This window comes from Coptis chinensis, chromosome 6, assembly GCF_015680905.1.
Source record: "Coptis chinensis isolate HL-2020 chromosome 6, ASM1568090v1, whole genome shotgun sequence".
Lineage (NCBI taxonomy): Eukaryota > Viridiplantae > Streptophyta > Magnoliopsida > Ranunculales > Ranunculaceae > Coptis > Coptis chinensis.
This window is the reverse complement of record NC_141461.1, coordinates 580,579-594,300: the sequence shown is the minus strand read 5'-3', so window position 1 is coordinate 594,300 and position 13,722 is coordinate 580,579. Positions and strand designations below refer to the sequence as shown.

General features: G+C 35.7%; 1 protein-coding gene across 1 annotated transcript; it reads left to right on the top strand.

The window, feature by feature from the left end:
- The first annotated feature begins 5,444 nt into the window (after positions 1–5,444).
- On the top strand, positions 5,445–9,851 carry LOC147490471 (laccase-7-like). Its single transcript, XM_086565467.1, has 6 exons — positions 5,445–5,596; positions 6,433–6,584; positions 6,736–6,980; positions 7,111–7,239; positions 8,130–9,089; positions 9,519–9,851. The coding sequence occupies exons 1-6, from the start codon at positions 5,507–5,509 to the stop codon at positions 9,647–9,649; spliced, it is 1,707 nt and encodes a 568-aa protein (XP_086421593.1). The 5' UTR covers positions 5,445–5,506; the 3' UTR covers positions 9,650–9,851.
- The last annotated feature ends 3,871 nt before the right edge of the window (positions 9,852–13,722 follow it).

The window sequence follows — 13,722 nt, the reverse complement described above, 5'->3', positions numbered from 1 at the left end:
TTTTTATGGTAGATAATATATAATATAAACTGTTTTTGGCTTACAGTAGCAGAACCAGAGAGCGTTGAAGCATTTGATGCAAGATAATTCGGGTCGGGCCACCGAAGAAGCTGGTTCTTCCTTTTGGTCCATAAAGAAGAAATTGAGATTCTTTCTTTTCTGGAATCCTCAAAGGAGAAGAAGTGAGACGGGAGGTGAATCCAAATCCAACCCGTATATTTTGTATCTTCTCTCTTGAAACTTGAAAAAAAGAGCAAGGAAATCAACCAACAATGATCTTCATGTTACTTTAGTTGGTGGAGATTGTTTCATCTTGAGCATGGATCTACAGCGGGTAGCACACCTGAACTATGGAATCACAACCAAAACAGTGTAGAAACCTCCCTTCCCAGACCAGCATGTCAGCTCTGGTCTCTGGCAACATTATTGAAGTCTCTACATGTGAACAGTTTTTTATTAGGACTGACATGGTGGACATATATGTGATAGTTGCTTCGTGTTTTTTAAGTGAGTTTCCTGTTTTAGGCTGAGTCAAATGGCTCTCTATCCCTTTAAAAGTAGAGCTAAAGTCAACCGATTTTACTCTCTATCATTAATTTCCTCTTTATATATATAAAGGATTTTACTCTCTATCTCTATAGAAAAATAATGATAGAGAGTAAAATAGAGATAGAGAGTAAAATCCTTTATATATATATATAAAGGAGTAAAATAGGTCGACTTTAGCTCTATTTTGTTGATTTTAGCTCTACTTTATTGACTTTAACACTACTTTTAAAGGAATAGAGAGCCATTGGACTCAGCCTTAGAAAAAGGAACAAAGATCCGTTTATGTGCCTAGGCCCTTAGACCCACATGGAAACACTTGTGTAGTTATAACTAGTATCTTTGCGTGGCGTGGGGGAGTGCGGGCTGCTTGGGGAGAGAGAGAGAGTTGGGTGATGCAGGGGAGAGGGAGAGATGGGTGAAGGAGAAAGAGAAAAAATAAGAGAGAAGTGAGGACAGACAGACAGAAACCAACCAAGTTGGGTTTTGTCCGCATAGCCCCCCCTTCTGCCAAAATCGTTCGCTCCGCTCACTCGATTAGGGATGTGGCTAATATGGTAGAATGCATGCTGGTTTTTAAAGTGTAGAGGCAGTCTGTTGAGATATGTAGTCACTTGCATTTTAGTCTAAAAGGGATTAAGGTAGTGGTTGCAAACGGATATGTTAGGATCTTGGATATATCAGATCCGAATCCGAATCCGAAAATTTATACCGATATCCGAATCCGAATCAGACGGATATTAAAAAAATTATCCGAATCCTATTTCGGATATCCGAAACGGATATCGGATAATATCTGATCCAAAAATTAAAATTAATTAAAATTTTATTTATTTTGAATAATTCATTTTACCACTATAAAAACTAGTATAAATATTATATTTGTCATTTATTATTATTATTTTGTTATTATAGTTTTATATTATTAGTTTATAATTTTATATAATATTTTGTACAATAAAAAATGGATAAATTAATTATATATAATAACTATTAATTTTTTAAATCGGATCGAATATTATCGGATGCGGTTATGTCAGTGTCCGAATCCGTATCCGAAACCAGTTCGGACATAAAAAAAATATCCGAATCCAAATCCGAAACTTCCTGGTTGGCCTCAGCAACTTCCTGGTCGGCCGCCTCAGCAACTTCAATAACTTCCTGGTCGGCCTCAGCAACTTCCTGGTCGGCCGCCTCAGCAACTTCAATAACTTCCTGGTCGGCCTCAGCAACTTCCTGGTCGGGCTCACCGATACAAACGAACTTAATCACAATTCCAACCAGAATTACCATCAGGGCAATGAACGCATTATTTTTGGCCGTTCCATCAAATACTGAAAAGTTAAATGAGACTCTCTAAACGGCAATGGAATACTGTGGACTGCAATCTTGAGATTAATTATATACCATATCATACATTTCAATGGTTACTGTATTAATCCTCGTCATACCCTTTCCATGTATAACCTTCAAACTTTGACCAGGAAGTTGAAGTTGCTGAGGGCCTGAGGCCGACAAGGAAGTTGCTGAGGCCGTTGAGTCGGAGGTTAACCAAGAATCAGGGGAAGAACAGAATTACCACTGCTGTGGAATGCAGTTCGCAACCATTTATGAATTGGTTTTACAACCAGAAAGCTTGACAATATACACTAATTTTTTTCTATATTTTGCATTTTTGACATTTGTAAAACGTAAAGGAATCTTTGATCAAGTTTCATTAACATGCACTAAATACTTCATCTCAAACTTGTATTTTTGTTATCGAAAGTGGAACTTTTGGCGCTTAAAGCTATATACATTGACTATTTGTACCTCAATTTTCCCATTAATGGAATCTCTTCTATATATACATTTTGATATAGATCGGTGGGATCTTTGCTCTTACCAAGTTTGAAGTCCGGGATCTTGCTCTTATCTCGGGTCCGAAAATTAATCTTACGTCTGATCGGGGCGGCTTAACCATATAGCAAAGTAGGCCTCGCTTAGGGCCCCCAGAGCCAAGGCCCCCACAATATAATCCAGCCATTGAATAAAAAAAAAAATTAAAACCAAAACCCACTATTGTTTTTCATTTATTTTTAACTGTTGGATAAACGTTTTTACATTGGCAAATTGGAAACCATAAAATCACGTTAAAATAGTGTTAAACACTTAAACTCCTTCAGTTCCCTCGCCTTCTCAAACAAAAAATAGCACACCTCCATAACTAATTAAAGTTCTTTATCACCCCATGACAAATAATCAAGTATATATACGCCAACAATTCAATCTTACCTATATTATTTTTTTGCTTTCTATATGGTTTTTCTCTATAATCTCGTTGTCTCTCTCTCAATATTTGTTTTATTTGGTGTAGAAATTTGTGCGAAGACTATTCAAGAAATAAAAAATATAAAGTTTGGATCATATGAAATAACGTAAACAAATCAATAACATGTTGTGAGAAAAAAAAATGTAACAATTTTTATTTGTTAAAGTAGTGTTAAACACTTAAACTCCTTCGGTTCCCTCGCCTTCTCTAACAGAAAATAGCACACCTCCATAACTAATATAATTAAAGTTCTTCATTACCCCATAACAAATAATTAAGTATAACACCAACAATTCAATCTTACCTATATCATTTTTTTGTCTGGTTTTTCCCAATAATCTCTTTTTCTTTCTATATTTGTTTTATTTGGTGTAAAATTATTCTGCATTCTCTCTCTCTATTTGCAATTATTTCTTAAATAAATCTATTAAAGTTTCAACTTTGTGCGAAGACTATTCAAGAAAGAAAAAAGAAAAAGCTGGGATCATATGAAATAATGTATACAAATTAATAAGATGTTGTGAGAAAAAAAATTAAAAAAGATGTAACAATTTTTATTTGTTGAAGTAGTGTTAAACACTTAAACTCCTTCGGTTCCTCGCCTTCTCCAACAAAAAGTAGCACGCTTTCATAACTTATTAAAGTTCTTCATCACCCTATAACAAATAATCAAGTATATATAACGCCAACAATTCAATCTTATCTATATCATATTTTTGCCTTTTATGGTTTTTCCCTATAATCTCTCTTTCTTTCTATATTTGTTTTATTTGGTATATAATTATTCTACATTCTCTCTTTCTATTTGCAATTTTTTGTTAAATAAATCAATTGAAGTTTCAAGTTTGTGTGAAGACTATTCAAGAAAGACAAAAAGAAAAAATTGGGATCATATGAAATAACGTAAACAAATCAATAAGATGTTGTGAGAATCTCTAAAAACAATTAAAATAAATAAATAGAGGTAAAACTTCTTATCCTAATTTCGCAATTTTACTTAGCTTTTGATCTCCATAAAAAATCGTGGTGGACAATGATCATTTGTATTATCTAACTAAAACAAAACTAGATAAAATCTTTCCAAGCACAAGAGTAAAAAGTTTGCACACAAATTAGTACACTAAAGCTACACAAACAAGTATGTGGAGAAAAGATGAATCCTACTACAAGTAGCGAATCAGCAAGGGTAGATCAGAGGGGAAGACAAGTCACTCTATGTTTGGAGAGAGAATAGGAGAGAGGGAGCGAGTGAGAGAGTTTTGAGGATCCGGCTTCAAAACCCTTCGCAAGATTATATTTTGAAATTTCGGTTTTTAAGTAAAGTCCGGACATCCGTCTATATATATATATATAGGTTATTTGGCAAACGAACAATTGTTAATTCATTATTTTGCTTATTTTTTAAAATTGATTATTAGGTTAGGTAACAAATATTTCGTATTTTGAAAGTGTTGGACCACAACTCAAAGGCACTAGATAGTTTCTATGATAAAAAAAAAAATTCTATGACCAAATAAGATCATTAGTTATATAGGTTAGTTCAATATATTGTTTGTTTTATGAATTAACATTGTTTCTACAGATAACATGTCTAATTGTATAATTGTATGTACTTTTTTTTTCTCTCTTTTTTATATTTTTCTATAATAATAAAAAAAACAAATGTGGAATGCCAAATATTATTAATAAATGTCACATGGCTTACACTAAGTAGAGGAGTATGCATTACCTATAGAGTTAATTTTCTTTTTAATTGAAATGGACCCATGAATGCGTCATGTTCAAGTGAAATAGCTGCCAAAGCATCAAATTACCAATAGATCCATAGTAGTCCTAAATACTCATCCTTACGACAAATTAGACGCTCTTTACACTATAAGCAAAATTGACAATTTAGAGAATGGTCAAACCCTTGAGATACATGGAAAATTTCTGTTTTGTCATACTAATACTTACTTTTTGTTTTTGGCATGATCGTACGTGATGACTATGTTTGAAATGACACCTAAAATCCATATCAGCAAAGACCTAGCTAGTTCTATCGCTTCGATCTATGACCCTTTCAATCCCATTTTGATTAGGTGCAGTTGTGAAACATAATCCTGCTTGTACAAGCAAAAATTCACAGAAGTGATTTTTGCAACATAGGCGAGGTTGTTATTAAAATACATTACTTTACACATTGAACCATTGAGACTAAGATAGGAAAGGGAACAAGTTCGAAGCCTACATCGGTAAAATGTTTTGCTTGACAACTGTCTTTCTATCTAGACATATTGACATATTGTTTACCAACTTAAGTCCGTTAGATAACGAAATGCTGCTAGCTTTCATTGAATGAAAGAAAAAACTATTAGCAATGTTCTCACGCAAACATAAAGAAAGCAAAGACTCAGCTACCATCGTATTGCATTTCATATTTTTATGAGTTGTATCCACTAAAGTTCACCTTGATGCTAGAAATTTATATAATACACAAATTAAATAAGAAGATTTTAGAGAAAAAAGATTTGGAGAAGATAAGGAAGAATTTCCCTTCTCATTGTTTCATATCTCGGAGAAGAACCCCCAAGAAGTTTTGTATATAAGGAATAGTTTCCCTTCTCATTGTTTCATATCATCTATCATTTCATAACCTCCCTCTTAGATATGGCTCATCATACCATCTTCTTGCTGTCCTTTGCCCTTGTTTTTCTTGCTTCTATAGCTTCTGCAGCAGTTGTTGAACACACATTAAATGTAATAACAATTCCATCATCACCTCTGTTCATTTCTCATTAGCTTTATTGTTACAATTGACAATCGTCATTTCGTATAGCGCCAAGGAAATTGATTGTCTTGTGTACTTTTATATATGCAGGATCGATCTCATATGCACATTTCAATACGTTATTCATCAACTGAATTTTCTTGAAAATGGCACGCCTTTTCTTTGCACAATCTGCATGGTCATCAACTAGCGAAGTTGAAATGATTAGTATTTGGGGAGTTTAGCATGAATGCATGCTTAGGGCACTCATGCACGCACATACAATTAGTTATCCCTAGCCTTTTATTTTTAGTAGACTAAGTATATTGTCTGTGCGGTACGGCACTAAAAAAACTCCAATCGAAGTCCAGTAAAAACTCCCAACCGAAGCCACTAAAAGCCCAGCCGCATTTGTTGACTTTAATAATAATACAATATTCTTGTTCCACACTATTAAACGACCCACACCTCAAAAGCTCTTAGATTCACCACATCATAAGCGAGATCCAAAAATTAGGGGTGGTGTTAGATGTCCACCACCACCCTAATTTGTTATATAGATTTGGACCATTTCAGTCACGGCGGCCCAGTGAGGCCATATTGCTATTGAGTTTAAAAGTCAAACGTCATTCGATGTGATCATCAGTTTGCGTCAAATGTCAAAAAACTCAAAATGAGACGTCCATAGGAAATTGATCGAACTGTCTCCTATTTAGTTATTCTTAATAATTAACTGTCAAAGTCAAGTAGAAATTTTAGTAAACGTGCGCTGCTTCTTTCAGTCTGTTTTTAGTGTTATCCATCTCAAAATTTCTTCACTTTTCAGGTGGGAAACTTAACTGTCCGACGGCTCTGTGGAGAACAAATCATAACTGCAGTAGATGAAAGCTTTCCAGGACCGACCATTCAAATTCATGAAGGCGACCAACTCGTCGTTCATGTCCATAATAGATCACCATATAACCTTACCATTCACTGGTATATCTCTACTTAATTATAAAATACAAGAAGTTGAATAACTAAGCCGCAGTTTCAAACATAATAACCAAATAAAACTCTGTCAATTAGCTTACTGATGTTTCAAATTTAATTGTTGTAAATGTACTTGGACTAATGAGTATTTGTGCAGGCATGGGGTATTTCAATTACTTAGTGGGTGGGCTGATGGACCCGCTTATATTACACAGTGTCCTATACTCCCTGGGAATAGCTACACTTACAAGTTCAATGTGACTGGACAAGAAGGAACACTGTGGTGGCATGCACACGTCTCAGTTCTACGTGCAACAGTCCATGGTGCACTCATTATTCTCCCAAGGCGTGGTAGATCATATCCATTTCCAAAACCTTACAAAGAAGTTCCAATTTTATTGGGTAAACTTAACATCTTTTGATCTATCCCTATTTCAATAACGATGCATGTGGTTGATATACACAATTATTTACTCAATACCGTGAATCTTTTTTAAACTGACTAAAGTATCGACCTTGCTTGGATAATCAGGTGAATATTGGAGATCTAGTATTATTGATATTGGGAACTTGGCTATTGCCAATGGTGGTGGACCTAATATTTCAGATGCTTACACTATTAATGGCCAGCCTGGGGATCTCTACCCTTGTTCTAGCAACAGTAAGTTTGAAAAATTAAAGATGAAATGTGTACATACTACATACTGGATCTGTTTAATATAGTGGTTTTTTAAGGCTGAATGGGGGCTTGATCTTGATTTTTCTTTGGAAGGCCAATGCAAGGGCTTAGATTGCATAGGCCTAGGGCCGGCCCTGTGGCCAACTGACACTATTAGTAGGGCCGAATGAAACCTTTCGATTTTATAGCCCCTTTTTCTACTTTTTAGCAAATTAAAATGTCTAGTTGATCGAATTGGATTATAGATATGTTTTTGCCTAATATACTGTGGCAGTGTGGCTTGTGTCCTTTTCAAAGTTGCTGACTTATAGATTTAAGAAAGTTTTAATGAACGCCTTCAAAAATCACAACATCGACTTAGATAGTTGGATGCCAATCTTAGCATTAAGCTCTACAAGTATGCAAACCATGATGTGCATTGGTTTTTTTTTTTCTAAAGTCTTAAAAGTCTTAAAACCCGTCTCTCGAGTTCATAGTTAACATGATTTTTTTGGATTCTAATTGTAATTGGTAATTGTAATTATGTAGGAAAGGCTCATCTATTTTTTTAATACGAAATAATTATGTTATTAATAATTGAAAATAATTATATAATTTAAGTGATATTAGGGAGGCTTTTCTAAATTATTAATTAATAGGGGGTTTGTTATAATTTTTGTGAGGGAGGTGTTTCAAAATTGAGCAACTATGGGGATTACAAATTGCCTACTCGACAGTGGAGAGGGGTTCCTAAATACCCGGCTATCATATAGTATAGAGATGCATGGGAATAAAATTGTGCCAAGTCTCCATGATTTTGAGTTTATTCTTTTGCCTTCCCTTTTGAAACTGATCGATCGATTACTTACGAAATTCTCCTTCTCTTTTGCTAGAAACATTTAAGCTAAATGTAGTACAAGGCAAGACCTACTTTCTCCGGATCATCAACGCTGCACTCAATAACCAGTTATTTTTCAAGATAGCTAGACACCGTTTTACTGTTGTTGGCATCGATGCAACCTACACCGAGCCATATGACACGGATGTTATAGTCGTTGCACCGGGTCAGACAACAGATATCCTCTTCACAGCTAACCAACCTAATGGTGACTACTACATGGCCGCCAGTCCATACTCCAGTGCACCCAACTTACAATTCAATAATGGAACCACAACGGGCATTATCCACTATGAAGGTTCCACGTCATCATCGGCGCCTTTAATGCCGGTCCAGCCAGCCTTTAATGACACCATAACAGCACACAAGTTCTTTAGCAATCTCACTAGTCTCACAACTGGGCCTCACTGGCTATCCTGCCCAGTTAAGGTAGACAATCAAATGTTTGTAACTTTTGGGCTTGGGCTTGTTGATTGTGGGGCAAATGCAACATGTTCAAATCCTTTTGGCCCTCAGTATCGTTTTGCTGCTAGCATGAACAATGTATCGTTTGAATTCCCATCAAGATTGTCGATGTTGGAAGCGTTCCATTCTGGTGTTGGCGGAATTTACACCGACGATTTCCCTGACCGTCCACCAATTCAGTTTAACTACACTGATACCAGATTAAGCTCAAGCATCCCTTTGATGCTGACCAAGAAAGGGACCCGTGTCAAGAAGGTGAAGTACAATTCTACAGTCGAGATCGTGTTGCAAAACACCGCACTTATTAGTATTGAGAGCCACCCGATTCACCTTCATGGTTTCGATTTCTATGTGCTGGCTCAAGGGTTCGGAAACTTCAATCGTACTAGAGACTCGCCAAAATATAACTTGAGGAACCCACAAGAACGTAACACTATTTCTGTGCCAGTCGGTGGTTGGGCTGTGATCAGGTTTCGCGCAAATAATCCAGGTGAATTTTCATTGCAATACACACGGACACGTATCTCTATGTAAATCAATAATTATGATTTTTGACACATTAGGTCCAAATAGTAGGTCAAATAAGTGAGTCCGTCTATCATTACTGTTTTATTAATGCGTACAGTTTAAACTAGATTGTTGCACGCACTTCTTGGACCTATGTGCCTTCTCTGGGCTTTAAACAGGAAGTATAGGCCTAATCTACATTTTGACTTGCCTTTTGAGCTTCGGCGTGCCTCGGGTCAACTTGGGCGTTTAACGGTCCATTTAATCCCAACCAACCAACATGTTAAAATGTATTGGCAGGCATAAGCCCAAAATTGGGAAATGAATATGTTTGAAAGTTATATCCTTATTTTTGGTAACTGATTGAAAGTTATATACTGACTCCACCATTTTTGACAAATTTAATGAACAGGGGTATGGTTCATGCACTGCCACTTGGACGTCCATGTGCCTTGGGGTCTAGGCACTGCATTTGTAGTGGAGAACGGACCCACATCCTCTACCACACTGCCTCCACCTCCTACTGATCTTCCCCGTTGTTAGAAGTTGTTGTGCCCTGTTTTTCTATAATTTTTTGTTGATATAGTTCATTATCTGATCGTTCATTTTATTCTTATTGGAAGTTTGAAAGTGTAATAAGTAATGCAATGAAGCATTCAATATTGATTTTAATTTGTATGTAGTTATTTCTTGTATACATTCGTTAGTTCGTTACCATTGAAATAAGATTCTACTGTTGGCTACTTTATATTTTGAGCACAATTATATATTCCGTAGTCCTTTTTCTCTTCTTCAATATGAATTGGATACTTAAGCAACGCGAAGCTCATTGATGACATTTCTGAACTTGATTCATAGTGTGTAGGTAAGACAGGGAAAATGCAAGAAATTAATAAGGTTAATTACTTTATCATATGAATATATACAATGGCGAAGCCAAGAATTTCATCCAGATAGGGCACCAAAGAATGTGACCACGATAAATTTCTCATAAAGAATTTCTCCACATAGTTTCGCTTTAGCGCAGGTTGCATTTGATTAGGGAGAGTATCTTCTACTACCACGGCCATGGGTGATTGATCAGGAATAAGCTTTTTTATAAGGAACTTATCCATATCTATGCAAAAATCAATTGCACATCACTATAAAAAATATATATATATTTATTCCTTAAAAGCTAACCGATTCGCAACTTTACAAAACATGCTATTTTAAATCTTTTAAGTCTCCATTAGAAAATATATTCTTGCTTCCAATATCCCATAAACTAACAACATAGGCACTTCACATATAGTTTATAAACAACTTAACATACAATTATGAAAGTGTAAGCACTCAACTGAAAATTAAGGCATGCAATAACAAAATTGAATTTAGGAAAGTTAATAATTAATTCTATAAATTGGTTACATAAATAATAGAAAATGAAGTTTGCAAGAATAAAAAATGACAGACGTGTAGAGAAGAACTATGGGTCTATTATGGGTGTGCATAAAATAACAACACATAGGTCATACGTGGTCTGGGTAAGTTGCACACTTGCTCTTAGGCTTTTCCCTTTTTCTTTTGGGTTTGGACTGTAGGCATAAGGCCCTACCTGGTACGTCCATGAATAGATCCGCCCCTGACTATATATATATAGCCCCGGTCTTAGACGGACGTCCGTTTACGGACTTTACTTAAAAACCGAAATTTCAAAATATAATCTCGCGAAGGGTTTTGAAGCCGGATCCTCAAAACTCTCTCACTCACTCCCTCTCTCATACTCTCTCTCCAAACATAGAGTGACATGTCTTCCCTTTTGATCTACCCTTGCTGATTCACTACTTGTAGTAGGATTCATCTTTTCTCCACATACTTGTTTGTGTAGCTTTAGTATACTAATTTGTGTGCAAACTTTTTACTCTTGTGCTTGGAAAGATTTTATCTAGTTTTGTTTTAGTTAGATAATGCAGCGTACTGTCCACACGATTTTTCATGGAGATCAAAAGCTAAGTAAAATTGCGAAATTAGGATAAGAAGTTTTACCTCTATTTTTTTATTTTTTATTTATTTTAATTGTTTTTAGAGATAAAAAATGTGGTTTCTTCTTCACTTTAGTTTATAGGATCCGAAAGCTTGATTCTTCCAATGTAAACTCTTCGAATCTCACTGGTATAGTTATATCATGTACCTAAATGGTGCATGGATGAGTTTACTGCAAGATTAATTATTCACTAGTATCACTAATTTAGCTATCTTTGTTTTGGTTCCATCTGAATTTGTAAGTGTTTCTCAGAGTCGGAATGCTGATTTTGTTTTGTTTAGGTTGTCCAGGGTGCTTGCATCTTTGAAGTCTTCTTGTACCATATGCCTGAGTAGTTGATTTCTTAGGTCATTTGGAACTGGAGAAGAGCAGCCCCATGGTGCTAAATAACCTAGGAAACCATTGATCTGATAACCAATTATTTGCTTCTCTTCTTTGCATAGGATTAGAAACATATTTCGTTGAGTTAGCAGTGTTGGCCAGCCTGATAGGTTCTTAGCAGTAATTCATTGGTTAGATTTGTAGGAGAGAATAGCTTGAAGTGGACATGGCCATACTGGTATAGAAGACTCTTGTAGTGTTACAGTTGGAGAGACGTTGTACACTGCTCACTTTCCTCCATTCTATTCTTTCAAAGCTTACTCATTAGAGCTTTTTAAAATATTTAGAAATTGGTTAGTGTTGGAGAACATTTTCTATATAGGGAGTGGAGTTCTGAAGAATGGTGTTTTACAAAACTTTTTGTTGATTTATGCTATGAATATATGTTAGTTGTGGTTTAATTGGATTTAGAATTAGAGTTTTTGAGTTGGTTCTTGTTTTGGGGATTTAAGTGAAATTGAATGCGGGTAAAATGTTAATTGGAAGTAGAATTGGTGAACTTAAGGGCGATGACTTCGCGTATTGACACATAATTTTTTGCTTCTATAATTCGTTTGGATATTTTTTGTACTTTGTGTTATTTTCTTAATGGAATTTAGTTCAAATGGTAGAGCGCTTGAGAATGCTAGTGAATCTCCACTACATCTTTAAGAGATGGTGGTTCAAGTCCACCAATATCCATTAGTGCTAGTGGGTTGTTGCGGATGCAATGTGCCAATTTCGAACTTCTAATAATAAAAGATTACACTCTCGACAAAATAATAATAATAATAATAAATACTTCTTTTGTTCTGGTAACTGTTATTCGGATATCTAACTCTCTTAGTACACATACTGATACTGCAATCTTGCATATGCATGAAGTCTCAAAGTCATAATTGCATTTGATCAAGTTACATTAGTTCATGCGTCCAATAACCAAATCTAGTTCGGAGTAATGCGTGTTCGCATTCAGGAATGATCAGATAACTCAACAATGTATTATGTTGGTTTCTGGTATTTGTTAATGTAGAAAACGAGAGAACAAAGTAGATAATAATCCCACATTTCCACCTGGACTCTCCAAGGATGATGACTAACAAAGATGATAGATCCACCTGATTTAGATGACAAGGTAAAGGGTTTAGTCAGCTAGAAGACATTGCAATTTTCAAGCGCGTGGGTGAGACATTCAAAACCCTTCTGCGACATCATTAGACAATTGGAAAACAATTAAGGCACCGTATGAAACTACATTAATATAAATGTTGAAAAAGAGGGGAGTCTGGGGGTGGTGGTTGTTGTTTAAGCATACTACATCAGATAGTAATAGATCTTGCAAATTACATGGACATGCTAACAAAGATTCAAACACATTCAAATTTGATAATGACTTCACGGGTCTACTGGTTATACTTTCTGCAAACAGACTGCATAACAAGCACAAGACACACACCATCCCAACTCAGCAGAAGAAAACACATGCCATTTAACACATTAAGAATAAAGAACAATACGATTGTAAGAATACCAACGCCATGAAAGTTTATGTTCAATTATTCATTTCTACCAAGGAAAGTATCACATTTCAACCATGACAGACCATGGATTTAGCATGAACTATACAAACCAAGTTAATAGCTGTTCCAATCCAACTTCCATAACACTTCTCGTGCACCCGGTTTACCAAACGCGGTGAAGACGATCACGGGTATTTCGTTGAATCTCAAATTTGAGTCTTGTATCCCTTGGACACAGGTTTGAGAAGATAACATCATCTCGGTATATTCATTGCTGAATCCACCTACATGCTGCAAGTAAGAGAGTATAGCTCTGCCCAGCTCGATGCAATCAGTTCATCCCATCAAGTTACAACCTGATGAACATCTGCACTCCTCAATCACATGATGTCATTAGCAAGATCACTATAGAGTAACTTTGCACCGCTTGCAATTTTCACTCACGCAAAGCATTCCACAGAGCCCATGCTACACAGATTATGCCTCTGGCGGCCAGTAGGTAAGAGTCCAAAATCTAACGGACTGCCTTACTGTTTCCATTTTCTTTTCTAAGACTGAAAAAAACAGATCCCATGAGCTACTAACAAAGACCAACCAGATAATACTACATATATAAGATATCTAACACCATCCAGTTTAATGCCAAATTCAATCAAGGACTTCTATTTACTCCTCGAAAAATAAATAAACCCTTCTACAAGTTTATACCA